This window comes from Dipteris shenzhenensis, chromosome 5 (genome assembly GCF_047967505.1).
Source record: "Dipteris shenzhenensis isolate YYH24624 ecotype China chromosome 5, Dip_SZ_1.0, whole genome shotgun sequence".
NCBI classification, from domain to species: domain Eukaryota; kingdom Viridiplantae; phylum Streptophyta; class Polypodiopsida; order Gleicheniales; family Dipteridaceae; genus Dipteris; species Dipteris shenzhenensis.
This window is the reverse complement of record NC_141600.1, coordinates 58,641,296-58,665,264: the sequence shown is the minus strand read 5'-3', so window position 1 is coordinate 58,665,264 and position 23,969 is coordinate 58,641,296. Positions and strand designations below refer to the sequence as shown.

At 46.1% G+C, this 23,969-nt stretch overlaps 1 protein-coding gene across 3 annotated transcripts in view; it reads left to right on the top strand.

Moving 5' to 3' along the window:
* The window catches only part of LOC147902243 (tRNA/rRNA methyltransferase (SpoU) family protein), a 310,036-nt gene that overhangs the window by 151,404 nt on the left and 134,663 nt on the right, over window positions 1-23,969 (top strand). For all 3 annotated transcript variants that reach the window (XR_015541009.1, XR_015541008.1, XM_087374814.1), the window contains exon 17: window positions 11,682-11,812. Coding sequence is in view for 1 of the 3 variants with exons in the window: in XM_087374814.1 (XP_087230940.1) it covers window positions 11,682-11,812 (131 nt within the window). In the remaining 2 variants the exon portion in view is untranslated. The remainder of the gene's footprint in view (window positions 1-11,681; window positions 11,813-23,969) is intronic.

Genomic DNA, 23,969 nt, shown 5'->3' with positions numbered 1-23,969 from the left:
ATCTTTTGTCACACGAAATCCTTTTCTATCTCAGATTGTTTCTTTTCTTACCTATAGTGGTATCAGAGCTTGGTTGAGCTCTATTAGTTTGTGGTATTTTGCATGCATGTCCCGTTCCTTGGCACTGTGGTGTTCAAATATCCGGATTGTGAAGAAGCAAAGGACCAAACGACGCAGTCAGAGAACATCTCTTCATATACTTGCAGAAGCCAGCTTCGGAGTCCTTCTCAATCCTCTGAGACTGTGAAATGGATTCGACCAGGAAGGATAAGCATGGGGCTATCCTCGTAATGTTCAGTGGAAAGAATTTTGCATCGTGGCAATTAGCCACACGTTTGCTGTTCATGCAAAAAGGTTTGTGGCATTTGGTGGCCGGTACTGAGAAAAAGCCAAAAGAACGCTCCACTGATGCTGATAAAATACCGCTTTGGGAGCAGAGAGATGAGAAGGTAGTTGGTTTCATGGGAAGAGCTCTTGGACCTGATTATTTCCATCATCTTGATGTTAGTAAGTCAGCTGCAGAGAATTGGCTTACTCTAGAAACACTTTTCGGTGTTAAAATGAAGCATTCGAAGTCAAATTTAAAGCAAGATTTGTTTGATCTTCAAATGGATGGATCAGAGACTTTGGGGGTATTTCTAAATCGAATGTAGGCTCTCCTCAGACAGCTTAGTGATCTTGGAGCTAAAGTGGAGGACGAAGACAAGAAGGCGATTATGTTAAGAAGTCTACCCACAGAGCAGTGTGGAGATATGATTCGAATATTGCATCTTGACGATGATGTGGACTTCCTCGACTGTGTGGCAATGCTGATGAGTGAAGAAAAGCGTAATTATGGTACGTTGATCGACAACAGAGTATATGCTGTATCTGATAAGAAGAAGAGTCGTGACACTCGAAAGTGTCATTATTGTGGCTAGGAGGGTCATGTGGAGAAGTTTTGCTACACTAAGAAGCATGATGAAGTCACAAAGCCAGATAAAGGTAAAGAGAAGGCGATGATCGTGGAAGGTGCGAAAGAGACATCCATGTTTGTAGAGGCTGAGTTCCTGAAGGATCAGGGATGGGCTTTTTGAAGAAGACTTAGCAGACGGGCTCTGTGTGAGCAGGCGACCTCTTTGTGAGTAGTTTTTCTTCTTTGTTGATGAAGTTTTTTGATATTGGGCTCTTTGTGAGCTAGCTATGTTGTTTACTTGCTCTTTTGAGAGCATGTCAAGGACTCCCTATTTTGGCCCGGGGGGGGGGTATGTTGGCTCAGAGCCTTGTACCTCATCCTCATGGGGAGGCCTCTATAGTCCTAAGGTTACAGAGGCTCATCTGATTGGCTGGGTGGCGCAATCACAACAATGGGATTGGCCCATGCAATCAAGCTTGATTGATTGGTCATCTCCTGCATGCAATCATACGTCCGGGTTCTACACGTGGTCGTGACCTTTGAAGGATCTTGTGGGTTCTTCTACATCACTTACCTCTTGCCTGTGCGCGCACCATATCCATCGACCTGTGATCATCCAGAGAAGAATGAGAGTCGGTGATTAGATATAGATATCGTAGAGTAGGATCAGATGCTATAGAGGATGGTTGTGAACTCCTACGAGGAGTATATAGTATAGGAGAGTGAAGGAAACAATACTACTGTGTGTCGTGATCACGACTGTGTGTCGTGATCATCTATCAAGCCTTTGTGGCTAATTTTTTTGTATACTGCAACAAACCTGGTAGGGGTGCACAGTTTTTTATCTAAAGGTTTCTTTTGTATTACATGTGATCTTTTGTCACACAAAATCCTTTTCTATCTCAGATTGTTTCTTTTCTTACCTACACTCCTGCCCAACGTGTAGCTCCATAGGGGGCTCCTGCCCATCGCACCACTCCAAGAAAGAGGGCTTCTGTACATTGGTTTGTCCACATCCCCCCATTACTGTGCGCTGCTTCAAGTGGGCGACTGTCGCATAGTCCCAATGCAGGGCTCTCCATTTCCGAGGCCTGTGCGGGGCCTTTTCGTAACATGGCACCTCCATATAGTGCTCCCAGCTGCTTGCGACACCTCCTGTAGGGTTCTCAAAACAAGGGTCCATCTCATTGTACCTAGCACACCAGGTCCCGAGCTACAACAGGGTTTCCAGGGCTGTTCCAACCTGTTGGCTGGAAATAACAGAGTGTAATGACTGCAAATATTCCAGGGACATCTCCTAGGACTTACAAGAACCTGGAAAAACACAGAGAAAAAAAGCACACTCAAAGTTAGGTAGGAGCTTGGAGCCCTCTTTAGTACCAATCAATCAGACATGGAGAGTAGGTAGCCCCCCCACCCCGCCCACCCACCCACCACCAAAAGAAGTGAAAAAGAAGATAGGAGGAAGAGGCAATGGGAAAGGGAGATAAAGGGGATAAGGAGGAGGAGAGACTCAGAAAGGAAGAGAAACAGCGGAAGCAACTCACTATCGAGGATGTGAACAAGTGGAGCAACGGAAGTGCCGTATAGGTTGATAGTACTGCTACACAGAGGGCAGCAGTCTTCCCAAAGAGTTTCTAATTTCTACATAGGCCCCCACATCAGTTTCTACATTGATCTCAGAGGGGACTGCAGCACCACCTTTGGGGATGGCAGCCTCAATGAACTCGACCTCTACATCATCATCCTCATCCTCAGTATCTTCTACATCACCTGTGGATGTGACGAACTATACCCTTGGGTGTGACAGTACCAGGGACAGCGCCAGATTTTGCATCATCATCATCATCATCATTTGGACTGACAGGAGCTTCTTTAGTCCGACTCACTATGCCCCGCCACAGTTTACTTCTTATCTCTCACCATTACCTCTCACCCAACCACCATGTTCCTCCTCGGTTGCCCTCATCACTCTCCGCTCCCACCTCCTGTCATTCAGCCTCCTTCCACACCGTGGCCATACACGCTCCATGGTCACACGATCCCATCAGACTCCTGGGGCTTGTTCTCCTTGAGATACACCGCCTCGGCACACGAGAGGCAGCGCAAGGCCGTCTTATCCATAGTCTGAGGCAGGAGATTTTGCAGCTCCGTAAGGAGGTGGCAATCGCAGTGACAGCGGCATGTAGTGGGCCAACAACTAGGGCAGTTGAGGCACAGATAGCCATCATGAAGTCAGCCATTGCAGAGACTTCCAAGTGGGTGGATGTCACAAAATGAAAGCCTGCGAAGGCCACTGTTTCAGCCACTATCTTGGAGCAGCAGCAGAGTGCAGCAAGGCTCTTAATGTCACAGTATGCGGCATTCCTCACACAGATACCACGCCTATAGATGACGTGATCGGCTTCGTGACTTCCACACTAGGAGTTCAAGAGCATGGGATTGAGGGGGCCTGGTGTATAGGATGGGATCCCGAACGAGAGCAGCCTCTCATCATTTGCTTCAAAGACGCCCAGGCCTAGTTCTTGGCATTGCGGCCTTGTGTGCCCACCCAGAGATATACATGGATAAGGACCTTACACCCCTATAGCTGGAGGAGATGCACATCTTCATATAGCAGCGGGATGTCACCCGCAAGGAGGGAAAGTGGGCAGTAGTCTGAGATGGGTGGCTTCTGATAGGCCCCCCACGGACGTGGAAACTAAGAGATTCAAAGCACAGAGACCTTGAGCTACATGTTTGGAATTGCAATGGTACTTTATGGTCAGGCCCATGGACTTTCTCGGAGCCTAGCATAGGTTGATACATAGCTTTTTAGATACAGACAACCAAAGTCCATAGCGCTCTTTGCTGATAGTCAGTGGATACACATGGGAGGCAGCTTATTGAGATGAGACCAAGAAGACAGGCCCATTTGAGGATCGGGAGGAGTGGCAGTACTATATCAATCATCTCTTATAGGGACGATCTCCATCAAGAGACGAGACACACATGTCAGGTCCTTTTGAGTTCGTGGGTTCGGGTCCCCGACGGCCCCCCCCCAGAGGACCTCTTCATTGCAGTTTGCTAATACCCTCCCGAGACTTCACATTATGCCAAGGACCTACGTGAGGAGGCTGAGACTTTGCCATGCATAGCCCCTCTGCTCGGACATCACCGATTTCTCGAGCTGCAGAGTTGTTCTCCTTGTTGGGGACTTCAATGCGAGGACAAGTACATGCCAGGTATCGCTTCTAGATTTTCATGATGATTCTATCTTATTACGAGATGTCGGTGTAGATGAGGCCAGGATGTCTCGAGTCTTTGCAAATAGACGGGTCCCAGTCACATCCTATGGACATTCTCTACTAGGCTTGGGAAGGATACATGATCTTATCATTTATAATGGCCTGGATTGCTGGCCCTCCTTAAGCGGGTTCACTCACTTCCCACATGGGGGAGGGTCCAGCGTAGTTGACTATCTCATGGGATCGCTTGCATATTACTGGCTTCTTTGTCTCACCACCAGCCCCATGAGCAGACCACACCGTTTTTTAAAAGTATATCCATTCCACTACCTACGTCATACACTACGACACCATCCACACACTTTTTTTTGGTGAAATCTTTGATTGATTATATTATATGAGTAGCAACCTCAAAATAAGGTGCTACAATTACATGAACTGAAAATTTCACTATATGCCAAAAAGACCTTATAATCTATGCAGCAGGTCTGCAAGCAATCAAAGAAAGATTGCTGCAGAGAACGCCTAAAAAAGCCAAACAGAGAGAAAGTAGGATCACCAAAGACTTTACAATTCCTATATGTCCATAAAGTCCATAGTGCCCAGTAGCGAACTGAAATGAAGAAAAGATGAAACTTTGGTCTGGATGGATGAAACCCAAATAGCCAGAAGAACTTCCCAAATGGAATAGATGGGAATAGGCGTTCTCTGCAAGCAATCAAAGAAAGATTGCTGCAGAGAACGCCTAAAAAAGCCAAACAGAGAGAAAGTAGGATCACCAAAGACTTTACAATTCCTATATGTCCATAAAGTCCATAGTGCCCAGTAGCGAACTGAAACGAAGAAAAGATGAAACTTTGGTCTGGATGGATGAAACCCAAATAGCCAGAAGAACTTCCCAAATGGAATAGATGGGAATAGTGCTAAAAGTTGAGAAAACAGCTTTATGTTTTGACTTTTTGTGGCTAAATAATATAGATCATGACATCGATTCTAAAAAGAAAAGATACACAAAGGTAGCGAGTGTTGAAGATGTGCTGTTGGATAGATTTTCTTTTAGATAATGTTTACATCACAATAGGTGATTCTTGTTTCAACAACTTACAGGAATTCCCATGGGCACTAATTGTGCTGTATTTTTAGCAAACTTTTATCTTTTCACTTATGAATTTGAGTTTATGCAACGTCTTATTTCTATCAATACTTGCCGTATCATTTTACATAAGCTTAGCCAAACTAGGCGTTTTGTAGATGATTTGTTTGTACCAAATGTTCCCGACTTTCTTTTCTGATTTACTAAGAGACATAGTCCACACTCTCTCTGATTTATTAAGATACATTGACCACATATCGTCCTTAGAGGATTGAGCTGCCTTGCTCACACGCACTCTACATGAAGCCATCCTCCACACTTTCCCACACACCACTCGATCCACACCCTCCCCTCCTCCCCCGTACCCTGCAATAGCTGGTAGGATGATGGGTGTAAGGTTTTGTGCCAACTTTGACTGGAAACTAAGCATCACCTTCCGAGAGAGAAGGAGACCATGTGCGAGTATCGATGTATCGATATCTAGTCTACCAAAAGAAGCAGGATCTCATCCGCCAGAATGAGGAGTTAATAAACATTTTGTTTCGTAACAACTCCAAAGACTTCTGACAAAGGTTCCTTGAGCCACAAGCCCCATCCCCTCTCATGCATACCAAAATCTGGCACTCTTATGCATGTACACCATATGACATCCCTAACTAGATTGCACCTAATCTTTCACATGTACTGCACCCCACCTGATGCACACTCTTCACAGCAAGTGATATCAAACGCGCAACTTTGAAGCTTCACAACAGCTGAGCGAAAGATCATGAGGGCCTATGCATTGAATTAATTATTAGTTATGAGATCGAAGCCTTGGCCCCCGATCTTAGCATGGCTTTTCAATGAAGCTTTCCACAAACTTGGACCCTTAACACCATCACCCCCATCCTCAACTCAGGAGAGCCCATGAGTCCGGAAAGCTACATGACTACTATGGTAACGCGTTTCGCCCAAGAGAAACGTGTAGAAACGTTTCTAGGCGAAACGTTTTGCCGAAACGGGCGAAACGCCAATGCATTGGGCTTTTTTTTACTCTTTTGAGAGTGCTCAGTGTGTATGTTTGTATCCAAGAGCTCTTTTCACCATAGAGAGCTCTTTTTGAGAGTGCTTAGTGTGTATGTGTGTATCTGAGAGAGAATCTGGAGATAATTCTTTATGTTTGCTATATAATATATAAAAAATACAAATTTTAAACCCGTTTCTAGGCGTTTCGCCTGGCTAAATCTAGAAACATTTCTAAAAACGTTTCTTGTGACACGGGGACTCCGACTCATGTCCAAGGTCTATGCAACAATACTCGATGCAGAATTTAGTCTTCTGGCAAAGCTTTGGGGTTTCAAAGTCGTGGGATAGGCATGCTTTCAAATTGATCACGGGAGCATGGATCTTGTGGCAAAGCTTGGGGTTTCAAAGTCATGGGATAGAAAGGCTTTCAGATTGATCACGGGAGCATGGATCATATACTTACTTTCAGGGAGGGTCATGGAGGAGGTGAATGCACAGAGACAGAGGGTTTATTGTTGCTTTGTGGATTTTCGCAAGGTGTTTAACACAATGCCAAGGGCCCGACTCATCAGACATCTACATGAGTTGGCATACAACGAGGAGATTGCTTGGGCAATCATGGCACTTTGTGAGAGAGTCTCAGGATGGGTTCGGACGTGTGCGGGAATGACAGAGGAGATCATGAGCACCATTGGGGTCAAACAAGGTTTTCCATTGTCACCCACCTTGTTTGGCCTCTACATAGATGAGCTTGAGATCTCTATTGGGACACTAGGAGGGGCTAATTCCTCCCTAGCAAGTTCCTTGCTCTAGATTCTTTCTAGTAGAACGTCAAGGCCCCTTCCATCCTACTTACATATTACAAGGAGAACCAGGTCATCCGAGAGGATTTGTTACAACTACACGCATTTAGGACTTGGTTAGTACCCTGGGAGGTTCTTGTCAAGCTCAACTTCTATAAACACCACTACCTGTGGATTATAGATGAGGACTTCATTGATCCACCAGGATACACATGGATCTGCCCCCCCCGGGGGGTATTGATCAGACAATTCCGCATCTCATCACACCGCCTCTGCATCGAGAGTGGTCGAGTAGAGGGCCTACCTAGAGAGGGTCGCATTTGTACTATATGCGATCATCAAGAGATCAGGTCAAAGGAGCACTTTGCCTTTAGATGCCCTGTGTACTATGAGATCAGAGGTCGTTATCCTCATCTCTTCAAAGATGGTTTTGGGCCCCTTTCCAGTGTCCTCTCTTACCCGGATCAAAGATGCTTAGCAGCTTTCATTTATGAGGCTGTTTGACACAGCTAGTCGTTGCTTCGGGCATGTAGGTGAAAGAAAGAAAGAAAGAAATTTTATTAGATTCTTCGGAAGACCGATGGGTCTATGAGACTGAAAGAAAACCTAATACAAATTACAGTAAGGGTGGAGCTACTGAAACGAGCATCATCACTTGTGCTGAATCCTAAGTCTGATCATACATAATCAAATACATCTGGATGTAACAATGAAAAGAAAAGGACTGGAGCGGAGCGGAATCCTCCGTATGTCATGTCCCATTGGATGGTGCATAGCTGGTGATGGGACGCTCATGCCCGTCAAGGGGTGCCGTGCGTCTCGGTCTCCTGGACAAGGCTCGACGCAAGACCAGAGCCACCGTGACTCCCGTGGGACGTATCCAAGGTCTAAACAATGACGGGAGGTCCCTTAGAGTGATCTGTGTGTCCCCTCGATGTCTCGTGTGTCGTGCAGCGATCGTCGGGTCGAGGTCTCTGTCACGTTGGCGGCTAGAGACTAGGCGATCAATGTCACTCGATGGGAAGAACTCTGTGATCTTGCTCTGAGAGGTGTCTGATGATGTGGCCAAGCCGTGTCGCTTGAGTAAATACTCTCTATGTTGGATTCCCTCGTGAATGAAGGCCGCAAGGCATCGCTGATCTGGGTAGGCGAGGAATTTGGAAAGGAGCCCGGAGCCGTCTCTGAAGAGGCAGTGGTAGCGACCTCGGATCTCGTAGTACACTGGGCACCTGAAAATAAAATGCTCCTCCGACTCAACCTCCTGACAGTCGCACAATATGCATAAGCGATGCTCCCTAGGAATCCCCTCTGCTTTGCCGCTCTCTATGCGGAGGCGGTGTGATGATACCCGAAACTATCCGATGGAGATCCGCCGTAGTGAGTGAGGCATATGAAGCTTAGTGTACCCTGGTGGTGTGATGAAACCCTCCTCCGAAATGCGAAGACACTAATCTCTGTAGAAACTCAGCTTCACTGGAAGCTCCCTCGGCTCCAACCAGGTCCTGAGGTGTGTACCTGCAGGAGATCCTCTCGAATGACGTGGTTGGTATGTGGCCCAATTGGGATGGTGGGTGGGAGTACCGGAGGGGCATCTAAACTGTACTGAAAAGGAGGTATCCTATCGATGTGGAACCCTAGTCTCACAAACCATCTGTGAGTCCGTGCATACCAGCATCGCTCGTCTCCCTCTGCTGCCAACCTCATGGAGGAATCGAGAGCCAACCATGGCAACCTCTGTCTCCCTGATGTGCAGTCCCCATATGATCTAACCGGGTGTAGATATATGATGGTTGAAAGGCTGCATCTAGCTGGAGTGAAGAAGCACCAAACTCAGCCTGAATGATGTGATGTGGTACAGAGGGTTTCCCCGGATCATCCGTGAGGGCATGAGGATCTGCAAGCGCTCCACCCATGTCCACTCTATCTCTGACATGTCAGGCTCCCAACAAGGGCTGCCATACATACCGGCTGGTCGCGGACCAAGGAGTCGAAGAGAAGAGCCTTGGTCCGAGGGTCCTGGAAGTGGGAGTGAAAGCACTGTCTCTCTAGCCGAGCCAGTGAGGCGTATCCCCTGCTCCAGTCTGGCCTGCATCGCTGGTCTCATCGTGAAGATCGGGCCGGAGAAGATGACCCCCAAGTAAGTGTATGAGGATACGATCTCAACTGGTGACCCACCCAAAGTAAAAGTAAACTGTTTCTGTTGCATGTTTGCTCGAGAGGTGTCAAAGATCATGACCTTGGTCTTGCCAAGTTTGACCTCCAAATCATGGGATAAACAAAAAGCCTGCAGTGCATCCAGGTGTCGCTGGAGCCCCTCGGGTGTGGACGACAAGAGTGCCACGTCATCTGCATAAAGAAGAATCGTGATGATGATCCTGGCAAGTGAGCAACCGGTCCCTCCAAACGTCCCCATGAAAGTCTCAAGCTCATCGATGTAGAGGCCAAACAGGGTCGGTGATAAGGGACAACGTTGTTTGACCCCTATGGTACTAAGGATCTCATCTGTCCAACCTGCGCCTGTACGAACTCTACCCGAGACTCTCTCATACAGTGCCATGACTGCGCAGATGATCTCCTGATCAAATCCCAGTGTCTGTAGGCGTGTGATAAGACGAGCTCGAGGTACTGTGTCAAGCAGAAATCTACAAAGCAATAGTATACCCTCTCTCTTAGCTAGATAGCATTGCCCAGCAGGAGACAACGGACACGGGGCTTGAGCCAAAGATACAATAGACTAGACAACAGACTGAGGCACATGTCATATTGGGAAACCTCCCCTCCATGCTCACTAGGCCAAAGACATGAACCGCAGGGGTGCTTGTCCGTTGTAGGGCCATTGCTAGGAGACCACAGTGGGCCACACATGCTGCCAGCGTCCCATTGCAGGCTTTCTGCTACCACAACAGCCCACATGGAGATGCCCCCCTCTCAGGATCTGAGAGTTTCTCTCTCTCTATGTATTGGTGCTGTTAGGATCATGATTATAGATTTTCCATCTTTTTGTACACATCATGGAGTGTTGATGCCCCACTCAGAAGCTCCACCCCTTAGATCATTGTATCATGCTTCTTTTAGTCTCATGGACCCTTTGTCCAAGACTTTTAATAAAGTTGTCCCCCTCCTAAACAACTGCATTTATCCCAAGGCACCGAAAGGTCTACCACTCATCCAAAATAGAATTGTTCCACATAATTGGCGGCCTGTCAAAACGAGGGAAACCTCTGTAATGAAATCTTGAAACTATGCCAGGCTCTGACAATAGCAGCCATAAGGGTTGAAGGAGGCAGCTTGATGTCTATTGAAGTCAAAATCCACGGAGTGCTGTCCATCCAATCACCAGCCGAAGGAGGGAGTACTGTTTCTTGGAAAAAAACAAAGGAGGTAGGCCTGTGATTGAGGAGAAGACTCATAGCTTGTGCCACAAACAAATAAAAGAGGAGCAAGATGGCCTTCGTGACTTACTGACCTCAGAAGGTTTCTTGGGGTTTCAGACTTCAGATCAGTAAGTCACGAAGGCCATCTTGCTCATATACCCCAGAGGCAATGCATATAGTACCACCTCTATAGAAGGTCCAATTATCCACATAAGATCTGTCTATCCGTGCATTGATGGGACTCAAATAGTTCTTATTTGACTAACCAAATAGCAATGACTATGGAAAGGCATGAAAAGCATCAATAACCCAACAATCTTTGCCTCTAGACTGAAAAAGGAAATGATCCCAAGAAGCTGTCTAAAGAGAGTGAATGCTACCTTCCCTTCGCCACCCTTTGTCTGTAGACAACTCCACCATGTTGAAGTCACCTCCAATTATGTGTTTTCATTTTGAAAAGTTGAACAATTTGGAATTAGGTTTGCCTTTAATATCTTCTGATTTTAAACTCACAGTCTCATGCAGGTGCCGTAGTATGGTCATGGTTATTTTGTTGACTGTTTTTCACAATTTTTTATAGTTGGAATTTTTTTTGCTGGTTTAACTTTATTCTAAAAATATCTGATGATTAAGAGAGTGCTGTCTTTTACTTTGTTAAAAAATCTGGTAATCAAATCTGTTTTGTTCTGTTGCCTTTACCAGTCATGTGTCTGCAAAATAACGAGTGGTCAGTGTCTGTTTTAAAAACCAAAATGTGCGACTGAGAGAGGAATTACGGCTGTGTGGGCTTCCTTTCATGTTTTGATGTCTTGGATTGATGCTTTGTGTGGAAGCCCAGGAGTGAATATTGCAATTCCTGAGCATTATAGAAGCCTAGGTCCCTTGTAAACAAAATAATGTGAGTTGGGCTTGTGCTGTTGGCTATGTGTTGATGCCTTTGAGCCAATAAGTGGTCAATGTTCTGAAGTAACAACCACACCCTGAATTATGTGAACCTGACATTTAATATCTGACCACTGAACGCCAGTGTGCACTTTCCTTGATTAGGGTCCTAAGATATATGTGTAAATTAAACAGTTTTCATGGGTAGTATGTTTTTGCTCCAACAGCATGGTTTTATAATAGAAACGTTTTATGATATGGAGCTTCTGATTCATACAAATATTGTCTTTTTTTTGCATCATGGAATGCTTAGAATCATAATGCTTGTCTGTCATTATTCTTATGATTCTATGGAGTTCATGCTAGTTGTTTCTTAATGTGCCAAATTTTCCTTGATAGTGGTGCTGTTTGGATGCTCTTCTTTCTATTCCTCGAAGGAGAGTTTGTAGCACTGATCCAGCAATTTCTTCCAATGTTCCTGCACTTTCGGATTCTATTCTGAAGGCTATATTTCAAGATGCAATAAGCAGGTACACAGCATAAGGCTTTCAAAACTGGTTGAGAACTTGCATACTTTGTTTGCTTTCTTGAAAACAAATGGCAAACCACTTTCTTGTCAAATACCTATGCCCCCCACTATAGTGAAAGTTTAGTAGAGTCTTCAAAAGACCAAAGGGTCTATGAGACTAAGAAACATGACTCGTGAGAGAGAGAGAGAGAGAGAAAGAAAGAAAGAAAGAAAGTGTATTATCGTGAGAGAAGAGAGAGAGAGAGAGAGAGAGAGAGAGAGAGAGAGAGAGAGAGAGAAGAAAGTTTATTAACGTCTACGAAAGACCAAAGGGTCTATGAGACTAAAAGAAACCAAATACAATGAAAACCTAAGGGTAGGGCCACTAAAATGGGCTCCTCTACCAAAGGCTGATGCCTGTGACGAGAGATAACAGTAGTACATTGTGCTATCACTACGAGAGAACCACAAAGGGGGATGAAACCTCAGTCTTAAAATACAGCAAAGATATTCTCATTTACTCTCTCTCCCTCCCTCTCTCAACAGAGACACTAGGGCCCATGACAACAGTCGGGCTGGACCCCCCCAAAGGATTTTATTACTTGAGAGAAGATGGAGTACATAATTCAGCATAGAGCTGTTCATACATAAAAATCCAAACGTAAAAAATACGAATCATTACATGAGCTCTCAGGCTCCCTTTCTTGGCAACAAGCCACTTGTCAATTTCTACATTACTTTCCTAATTACATGCCACTAAGGGCAACTCTGGAGTCTTCGAAGCACTTGGTCACACGAACCGCCTCCTAGACTCTTGTTAGGCTCCCGTAGCGCTTAGGAAAATAACTCTTCCTAGTACCTACAACAATCAATTAAAGCGCACCACCATGGTACCCATTAATTGTTAGCGCTTTGCATGCAAATAACACACTGTGGACTAATTCTAGTCACGGTGGGCGTCCCCACTAAACACAGGTGCACACATAACAAATATAAAAATATATATTTATTCTCGGGTTGACTGAAGTCTCGCTGACCGAAGTCAACACTCTCTGACCGTAGTCAGCTCTGTGGTTCTCTGGTTAACCGTTCGTTAACCTTCTTGGTAATGAACCAAGTCTTCCTGACCGAAGTCAGGCTTACTTGACCAGAGTCAAGTATCTTTGACCGTAGTCATTCTCTGACCATTAAAAGAACTCTCTGACCATAATTAACACATATGAAAACTTTTTAACTATGATCAGATAAATGGTCAACTGTACTTTGACTTAGGATATTTACATTGTGGTGACATCCCCTCGGCTTCTATTCAGTTGACCTCAACTGAAAAGCTTCCTTGTAAACATGCAAAAGCTATGGATGTTTGGAAAGCATGTCTTCATCCATCCACTTGGCATCTAATGCCGTATAATTCTTGAATTTTACAAGATACCTGTAAAACTCCTTGCCCTGAGGGCCTTTGCGTACAGTATGGTACACAATCTGCTCTGGCTGAAGGACCTCTTCCAGCTCATCCACTTTTGGTGGATCTTCTGATACTAGCTCTGTAGGCTCTGAACCCTGGAATTTCTTTAGAAGACTCACATGGAATGCATTGTGAATCCTCCAATGCTCTGGCAATGCTAACCTGTATGCAACCTCATTTTTTCTTTCTGTAACCCTGAAAGGGCCATAGTACCTGGGAGATAACTTTGCATACATTTTCTGTTTGCCTTTAAACTTGCGGAGCCTAGCTTTCTCAAACTTTAAAAGTACCCAATCCCCTTCCTTGAGATCTAGCTGTCTCCTATGCTTATCTGCAGCTCTTTTATGCTTCTCTTGAGACCTTTCAATTGCTGTCCGGACTTGGCTGTAAGCTGTCTGGAGGTCTCTCACAAACTGATCAGCTGCAAATATTTCATCCTTGGTCCTCAGGATAGGTGGCAGAATCACCTTCCCATAAATGACCTCAAAGGGGGCTTTCCCTATAGAGCTTTGTACTGTATTATTGTAAGCAAACTCTACTAATGGTAGGTACTGTTTCCGGTCTGAACCTTGGTGAGTCACGTAGCATTTCAGCATATCCCATGCTGTAGAATTTGCTACTTCACTTTGACCATCTGTCTGGGGATGGAAAGAAGAAGAAAAATTCAGATTCGTCCCCATATTATCAAATAAAGCTCTCCAGAATAGACTGGTTTTTCTGGGATCCTGATCGTTGACAATGGACTTAGGCATACCATGGTGGTTGAAGGTCTGTGCCATGAAAAGCTCAGCCATATGATCTGCCTTTATGGTTTTGCGAACCGGAATGAAATGAGCTTGCTTGCTGAATCTATCAATGATAGTCCAAATCCCATCATTCCTTGACTTTGATCTTGGCAAATAAAAAATGAAGTCCATTGTAATACTTTCCCACGGTGCTTGAGGCACGGGAAGAGGCATAAGTAGGCCAGGTGCCTTCCGTCTATCATACTTCACTTTCTGACACGTAAGGCATTCAGTAATAAACTGATGTATATCTTTCCGCATCCCTAGCCAAAAGAAATACCTCTCTAGTGCTAGAGTTGTTGCTGTATTTCCTCTATGTCCAGCTAAAACCGAACTGGAGATAAAACCGAACTGACTGTGAAAGACAGCTATGGCTTCACTTCAACGACGGAATTTAACTTTCCAAAGGTCTCCCTCACTCCCTCTCTCTGAACATACACTAGGGCCCAGGACAAATTGTCGGGCTGGACCCCCCCGAAGGTCTTTATTCATTTCAGAAAAATCTGTTACAGAAGTTCAGCTTAGAGCTGTCTCGTAAGTCTCTCTCTCTCCAAACGTGAAAAGAATTCCTTCTTTTACAAGAGCTTCAAGCCCCATTCAAATTGGCAACATGCCACTTGTCTAAAATCTAGACTAAATCCTATTACAAGCCACTAAGGGCCATTCTGGAGTCTTCAAAGCTCTCGGTCACACGAACCGCCTCCTAGATGCTTGTCAGGCTCCCATTTCGCTTAGGAAAAATAATCCTTCCTAGTACCTGCAACAATTAATTAAAGCACACCACCATGGTACCCATTAATTGTTAGCGCTTTGCATGCAAATAACACACTGTGGACTAATCCTAGTCACGGTGGGCGTCCCCACTGAACACATGTGCACATCTAAACAAATATATATATACAAATAAATATATATATTTTCTCTGGTTGACCGGGGTCAACACTCTTGATTATAATTAAAGAGCTTTGACCAAGGGTCAAGGCGCCTTAGTTATAGCCAAGTCTCTCCAACCGAGGTTGGCACATCTTGGTTAACCGGGGTTAACCCCTCTTGGCGCATGCCAAGTCTTGTTGACCGAAGTCAACATTCTCTGACCGCAGTCAGGTTTACTTGACTTGAGTTAAGTATCTTTGACCGTAGTCAATCCTTTGACCATTAAAATAACTCTTTGACCGTAATTAACACGTATAAAACTCTTTAATTATGATCAAATAAATGGTCAACTGTACTTTGACTTAGGATATTTACATTGTGGTGACACCAACATAGGGAGGTGCATGGCATTCCTCGAAAATCTTTTTCCTCATCTCTTGGGTGATGCATAGGCAGTCATCTTTCATGACATAGTCATTTTTCAGTGAATACTGACTTGAGGACTGTCCCTCATGCAATTGCTGTAAAATCTCGCCAAAGTCTGGATTAGTGGCATACTGTTGCTTCATCTCCTCAAGGTCCTGATGATAAGGAATGGTAACATTGTTAACCTGAGGCCTACGAGATAATGCATCTGCCACTTTATTTTGAGCTCCAGTGTGAGAACAATCTGAAAATGATACATGGACAATTGATTTGCCCATCTCATATGCTTTTCTGAGAGCTTAGTCTGAGTTAAGAAATAGTTCAGACTTTGGGGATCTGTTTTAACAGTAAAACCAGCACCCAAAAGATAATGTTTCCACGTTGTAATAGCATGCATCACAGCTAACAACTCTTTCTCATAAATCCCTGTGTGCAATTCTGCACCTCTAAGCCTTCGGCTCTCATAAGCCACAACATGGTTATCCTGGTGGAGAGCAGCCCCAATGCAATCACCACAAGCATCCCAATCCACATCAAAGGACTTGTGCAAATCAGGGACTACAAGGATCGGCTCTATAGTTAATCTTCCCTTCAATGCAGTGAAAGTTGCTTTTTGTACTTCTCCCCAAATGAAGGCCACATTCTTCTTGGTTAGATCATGCAGTGGAGCAGCTATGTCTGCAAAATGGCTTATCAACCTTCTGTAGTAAGAACAAAGGCCCAAAGAACTTAGTGCATAGTCCCTCATGATCCTTCGCTCGGCCATTATGAAGCTTCATTACGGCATCCTTTACCCCGCCCTCCCTAGTGGAGAGGGTGCAAGATGTGGGGCGGGGCATATGTGAGAGGTTAGGGACTAGCTGATTTGGGATATCATAGAGTGTGCATGCATAATGAAACCACACCTGAGTGTCAGTGAGTGGTGAGGGGGACCGTCCCTCTAGAAATCTCCGCCAAAAGTCCTTAGAGTTGTTACTGAACAGAATGTTCAGTAGCTCCTCCTCGTTCCGATGGACAAAGTCTAGTTTCTTTTTGCGTACTAGTCGACGGTACACGATTAGCGTCTTTGGTTCGCTCGGAAGACTGTTTTGGGTTTCGAATCTGAGGTGACAGCATAAAGCATACACTCATCATCGTACCAGCTATTAGAGGGTACGGTCCCAAGGGGTGGTGGGCAGGTGGAGTGGGTGGTGTGGGGGAAAGCATGAAGAGCAGCCTCGTGTAGTGAGCGGGTGACTAGGGTAGCACGATCCTTTAATAGGGGTATGAAGTCAATGTAGGCGAGAAGTATGTATAGATGGCCAGAGCAAGTAGGTGAGTGATTGCAATCAAAGCATATATCATGGTAGGTGGAGTAAGAACTCAGCGGGGTGGAAAGTGCTACGCGATGGGGAGTGGAAATGCTAAAGAAAAGATAGGTATGATCAGACCCTGGAGGGAGAGGTGCTACGGTGAAGTCAATGATGCGAGATGTGAAGACAGGGGATCCCATGATGTAGTCAACAACACTGGAGCCTCTTCCATGTGGAAAGCACGTGAAACCACCTGAGACGGGCCCATAAGATGTGAACGGTCCTTGTTTGCCAGCCGAAACCGGTAGCATACCTGCCTCCTCAAGGTCAATGTCTAGCAGTCGAGTGGAATCATCCCTGAAGTCGAGGAGTGGTGATTGACGAGGGCCTATCCTCACATTGAAGTCCCCAACCAGGAGGACTTCTCCGCGGCTACAGAAGTCAACAATGGACTGATAAAGAGCAGCAAATAGAGATGTCTCATCCTCACCTCGAATAGCTTTGGCAAAGTGGGAGGTCTCAAGGGGGAAGTAGCAAACTGCAATAAACAGATCCCGGATGTCCATGTGCCGAATTCGGATCCAAAGAAACCTAGATTGTGCATCTCTCTCCTCGACTGAGATGCCTTTCAAAAGTGTGGATCTGTAAAGGACAGCGACTCCTCCTGACCCTCGAACTCCTCCTGTATCCCTTGTCTCCTTTTTATAGGCAGACTCTGATGTATACCCGCAGACTCCTGGTAGCGGGTGCTCTGGGCTTTGATATGTCTCTGTATAAAAGACTATGTCGTGACCTATATAGGATTCCAAGAAGCTCCCTGGTTCTGACCATAAGGTACCATTACAATTCCAGATGGTGCACGATAGGGTCTCGGATATATGAGTCTTAGAGACCCCATCTCCCTATGTGGGAGGGGAGGTGGGTGCTTGACGGGGGCCTGTAAGGAGTCGTCCATCTCGTACTACTGCCCAGTTGCCCTCCTTGCGGCTCTGATCCTGCTGCTGCTGCAATAGGAGATTGCTCGCTGGTCTCGTAACGCTGACCTACGACGTAAAACCGAAAGTCGTGCCTGAGCGTCATGGAACTGTATGATCAAGGGCTGCTCTCGGTTGGGGTCCCTCCCTACGCGCTAGGCTCTCTCAATCCTGTGCTCAGTCACCCCTAGAGTAGTGGCCACGAAGGCCATTGCATCTGCCATTGGTGTAGCCTCAGTGCGTGGGATCCCATGTATTCTAATGTTGAGAGCCTCACTGGCTCTTTGCTGCTACTCCAAGAGGGTAGTCGAAACGGTTACCCTTGTAGGTTCCCGTTTGGCTACGTCGGCCCATCTGGACATCTTCTCGATGGGATAGATTGCATGCTCGCAATCTGTGCCTCCACAACCGAGGTGCTCCCTAGGACTGTGTGTATAGCAGTGACCTGCTTTTGGAGCTATGAGATCTCCTGTCTGAGTCCCTGAATAAGATCCGCCTAGTCTCGGATAGCCTGACCCTGCTCCAGTATGAGACGCGACTGCTTCTGGGTGAAGCGTGTCTGCTCTTGTGCGAAGTGTGACAGCTCCATGTTGCGCTCTCGGATGCTATGTACCTCCATCAGCAAGCTCTCCCAAGCCTTTGATGGGTCAGCTCGTCCGTGCCCTAGTGAAAACTGAAAAGATTGTGGCATGAGAGTGTGGGGATGAGACAGGAGGCTGGGTGATGACTAGGTGAGATGGGTGCGATATGGAGATGATAGTGGCTTGGATGAGGCGCGATCCTAGCAGGATGTGGGAACATTGGCTGATTGAGAGGCAGAGGGGAGAGAAAGGTCGAGACGTATTGCGGAACAGTGTATGACCCCTTGAAAGTAGGTCTCATAATCAGTGAGAAAATTGTAGCAGGAGAAGAAGGGAGAGATGGAAGAGATGATGTCAGTGACAACTGCTCTACCCCAGGGGAGGGTGGAGCAATCGATGTCATGGGGGTGTATCAGTGCCAGTAGCTGTAGCTGCGGATGTAGATGTGGATGGAAGTGGAGCTGAAACTGAAACTGAGGCTAGCGCTGAAGCTGAGGATGAGGATGTAGCTGAGACGGAAGCTGAAACGGAAGGTGAAGCTGAAGCTGAGGCTGAGGTGGTGGACGTGTTTGTTTCTTGGATCCACTGCAGTTGTAGCGTGCCACCTCTCCCCATTTCTTTTGGCTGATCCCGTGTTCGGTGTAGGTCTTAGTGCAGGAGCGGGAGCATGAGCCCCCCCCTCCATGATGGCGGGAGGCATACCCAATCCTGGGGGTTGAAAATGAAGAGGCAGTGAGATGCTATGGGAGAGGGGGAATTAGGGAATTAGAATTCTATGGATGGGGCTGAAGGATGTGACAGGTGCATAGAGTTTGAGCTAGCAAGCAATTTTGGTTTTTGGAGCGTCTCCAAATTCCACCTGCATGAAAAGATACAGCTCGCGGAAGAATATGACCTCAAGGGTGCTAAAAAATGCACTGATGATGTGGCCTGTGGGTGCATATGGTGAAGCACAGTGTGCCTGTGAAGGGATTACTGTGCCTGGTTGGCACTTATGCCGCGTGGCGCAACTTTGACCAAACTGTAACTCAACCAACCTGTAACTGAACCAACCTCCAAGGTAACCCTTCAAACCTGTGTAACCTAACCAACCTCCTTTGAACCCAAAGTTATACAAACTTAACCACTGTGATAACCCGGGTTAACGCCTAACCTTGGTTAGAGTTTATTTGCTAGGTGTAATGCAGGGATGAAGAGAGAGAAAGGCTAGTGAGAGTGTAGTGAGAGAGCAGATAGGTTACGTAAGGCGTGAGGACGGCGATGGGGTTGGCGGAGGGACTGACGGAGAGTTTACGAGGGGACTGGTAGAGAGGCTACGAAAGGTTGCGAGAGGCTACGTGAGGCGAGGCTACGAGGGGCTGGAAGATAGTTGACGCAGCCTCACAGGTGACGCAAGGTTGAGGCCTGAGGGTGACAGACGGAAAGGGGTGGGCTGAGGGTGACGGACAGAGAGGAGAGGGGTGACGGACAGAGAGCCCCGTTAGCCTCCACAGGTGGCCTTAATGAAGAACCCACAGTGTGAGCCTCGAAAACGGGTGAGGTTGGGCGGGAAGTAGGTCGTGGAAATGGACGAGGGGGGAGCTGGGCGTGAGGATAGACAGAGTAGGAGAGGGGGGGCTTGACGTGAGGCTGGACGGAGCGGACGTGAGAGAGAGAGAGAGAGAGAGAGTCTATTAACATCCACTGGAGACCAAAAGGTCTATGGGACATGGCAGCTCCCAAGGAGTGCAAAAAGCAACCCCAATTATTTAGAGTACCTACATGATATTTTGGAAGAGTAAACAGCCATACATTAGTTTAAGACTGAGAGTCTTTTGGTTTTGATTTAAACTCTCTGATTAGTGCTACCCCTTCACGGTAAACTGCCCATTTTCCATCCTTTCTGGCAGCCCTGACTTCAGCTAATTCAGTTACCTTAATCTTGAGTTGAGTTTGTGTAAGCTCCTCTTCTATCCATACTTTGGTGCCCTTCAGCTTGTAAGATTGTCGAAGAAGCTTGATCCGCATATCTTTTGACTTCAGTGTAAGGATTGCATGACCTCTATAGTGCAAAATAGAAGCTGGCCTGGAGTTGTCATCATCCTGCTTATCATCATTCACCCATTCAATTGTGGGCAAACTTGATTTGATCTTTGTCAATATTTCACTATATGTATCCTCCTCTTTGTACCAATCTTTTGGGAGCCCCCCTATTCTAATCTTCAGCGCATTATCACATCTAGCTTCGTGCTCGTTAATCTCTGCTTGGATATCAGACTTGCTTTGTTGTCCACTTCCACAAACACTTCCTTCCTAGGAGTTTGTACTTCAGTGTGAACAAGATCTTTGACTGTAGAGACTAGCTGCGGGGTAGGGGGGAAATCCTTACAAGATTTTACAACCTCATCAATTACTGCCTGCTTACTAGGCCCTTCCAAGATGTGAAGTCGAGCCTTTACTTCTGCCAGCTCCAATCGTAGCTCTCTAACTGCCTGCTGCAAATAAAAAATCTGATCCTGTTGCCCGAGGATGGGCCGTTTTGAGCCTTCTTGTTGGTAATTCCGTGCGTATGGAGAGGGTGTCATGGCTGCAACTGTAGAGTACTAAGTCCTAATGGATGTTGAAGGAGTTGAGGGGGACTTGGAGGAGAGGGTAGGCCAATCCATAGTTGGCTGTATGATGAACCCCCTGGCGTAACCTAACCCCAGGGTTGGGTTGGGGGTTTAGCCCAACTCGGGGTTAGGGAGGACTAGAACTAGACTAGGATTAGACTAGGTACGGATGGGAGATATTGAAGATGGAGAGGTGTTGACGGGGAGAGGTACGGCTATACGGGAGGTACGGGAGAGGATGTACGGGAGGTACGGCTGTACTGAGGTACGGAAGAGGTTGTATGGGAGGTACGGGCTGTACCGAAGGTAGGGGAGAGGATATACGGGTGGTACGGTACGGAAGGTGCGGAGGTTGTACGGGAGAGAGGTTGTACGGGAGAGGTTGTACGGAAGATACTGGGAGGTTGTACGGAAGGAACGGTATTGGAGAGGCTGTACGGGAAGGTACAAAATGTACGACGGGAGAGCTATGGGAGGCTACGTACGGAAGGTACGGGGAGGCTAGCTACGTACAGAAGTGAACTCTGGCAAACAAGAGAGAGAAACAAGAGAGAGAGAGAGAGAGAGAGAGAGAGAGAGAGAGAGAGAGAGAGAGAGAGAGAGAGTCTATTAACGTCCACTGGAGAAAGAAAGGTCTGTGCGACATCAAGAAACCCTCTAGTACATCTGCTTTAGGGAGGGCACATGGCAGCTCCCAAGGAGTACAAAAAGCAACCCACATTATTTAGAGTACCTACATAATAGTCTTAAAGAGTAATCGGCCATACATCAGTTTAAGACTAAGAGTCTTTTGGTTTTGATTTAAACACTCTGATTAGTGCTACGCCCTCACGGTAAAGTGCCCTTTTTCCATCCTTTCTGGCAGCCCTGACTTTAGCTAATTCAGTTGCCTTAATCTTCAGTTGAGCTTGTGTAAGCTCCTCTGTTATCCATAGTGTGGTGGCCTTCAACTTGTAAGATTGTCGAAGAAGATTGATCCACATATCTTTCGACTTCAGTGTAAGGATCGCATGGCCTTTATAGTGCATAATAGAAGCTGGCCTGGAGTTGTCATCATCCTGCTCATCATCATCCACCCATTCAATGTTGGGCAAGCTTGCTTTGATCTTTGTCAATATTTCAGTATATGTGTCCATTGCCACAATCACTTACTTCTTAGCAGTTTGTACTTCAGTATGAACAAGATCTTTGACTGTAGAGACTAGCTGTAGGGTAAGGGGGGAATCCTTACAAGATTTTTCATCAATTACTGCCTGCTTACCAGGCCCTTCCAGACTGTGAAGTCGAGCCTTTACTTCTTCCAGTTCCAATTGGAGTTCTCTCATTGCCCGCTGCAGATAAAAAATCTGATCCTGTTGCCCAAGGATGGGTCGTTTTGAGCCTTCTTGTTGGTAATTCCGTGCATATGGAGAGAGTGTCATGGCTGCAATTGCAACTGTAGAGTACCGAGTCCTGATGGATGCTGAAGGTGTTGAGAGGGACTTGGAGGAGAGGGTAGGCCAGTCCATAATTGGTTGTCTGGTGAACCCCCTAGCTTAATCTAACCCGGGGGGTTAGCCGAATGAGACTGTGAAAAACCTGACACAATGAGAGAGAGAGAGAGAGAGAGAGAGAGAGAGAGAGAGAGAGAGAGAGAGAGAGATTAACGTCCGCAGGAGACCTCGCGGGTCTATGGGACAAAAAAACATACGCCAAAAACATCAACATCATTTAGAGACTGAGAGTCTTTGGGGGAGTATATCATCTCAGCCCCAGTTTATTTAGATGCATAACTAGCTACTAATTTTATTTTAGAAAAAAATGGCTTGAGTAACATTAGTTTAAGACTGAGAGTCTTTGGGTTTAGATTTGAAATCACGGATCAAGGCTTGTCCATCTTTATATACTGCGTATTTTCCATCTTTGCGTGCATCCTTCACTTTAGTAAGCTCAACATTCCTTTGTTTGAGCTGATTCGGGGTAAGCTCCTCAGATATCCATACCCGTGTTCCTTTCAATTTGTTTGTCTGTCGGAGGATCTTGACTCTACCTGCCCTCTCTGTGAACTCAACTTGTACTTGTATTCCCTCCTGAGAGATCCAACTGATGTCGGTCTCATCCCATTCTATATGTGGTATCTGCTTTTTGAGACTTGTGATCTTTCTTGTACTGTGTATCCCTCGGTAAAATCATCTGCAAGACAACCCATACAATCCTCTGGCAGCCCCCCTATACGCAATCTCTTCTTGTTTTTTGCTATGTCTTCTTGCTCTTTTACCTACGTATATAGATCTGCTGTGTTGATTTTGTTGTTGGCTAGAATAGCCATCCCTTTCTTGGCTGAGCTTACCTGAGTGGTGATCATCTCTTCAACCGTGGAGTTAAGTATTGGCGCTACTAGAGATGTGTTGTATTTTTCCATAACCTCTGCAATAATTTCTTGATTGCCTTTGCTCTCCATCCCCTTCACCTTTCTTCCAAGAGCTGCAACCATAAGCCTGAGCTCTCTCACTTCTTGCTGTAGAAAGTATATTTGCTCTTGTGGATTAGATCCAATCCTTCGCTTGTAGTGCAATGCATAGGGGCTGGTTGTCGAAATGAAGGCTGCAATGTCAGAGTAGGAGGGATTTCTAATCGGTGTAGAGGCGAAAGTTTTCATCTTCGGGAGTTCCATAGTGGCCTGAGCAACTTAGATGTGCCCTTTTGTTGATGCTAACCCCCAAGCTAAGCCAAAGGGCTCAGCTTAGCCTGGGGTGAGGGAAAAGGAAAGGATTGTACGGAGAGGTACTAAGGGGAGGGAGGGAGAGAGAGATAGAGAGAGAAAGAAAGAAAGAAAGAAAGTGTATTATTGTGCACTAAAGGCTAAAATGGGCCCATGGGACATCAAGAACTCTGCATACAAGATAGCACAAAATCAACGTGCCACAAAGAAGAGGCATCATCGAATATCATCTAAGTGCTACGCAATACAATGCAAGTGAAAGTACATAATGTCAAATCTGAGCCTAAATACAAAGTAAACTAGATGCAAGAAAACCGCCCCTGGGTGCAAAATGGGGGGATGAGTACAATATGCCAATGCAAAGATACAAGTCCAGGTGTCACGGAGTCTGAGAACCAAAATAATACTGGAAATCCTGTCCATCGACTCTGCCTCCTGCTATGAGAGTACAAATCTGAGCAAAGGTGAGGTGAGCGGTTGGTGGGGCGAGA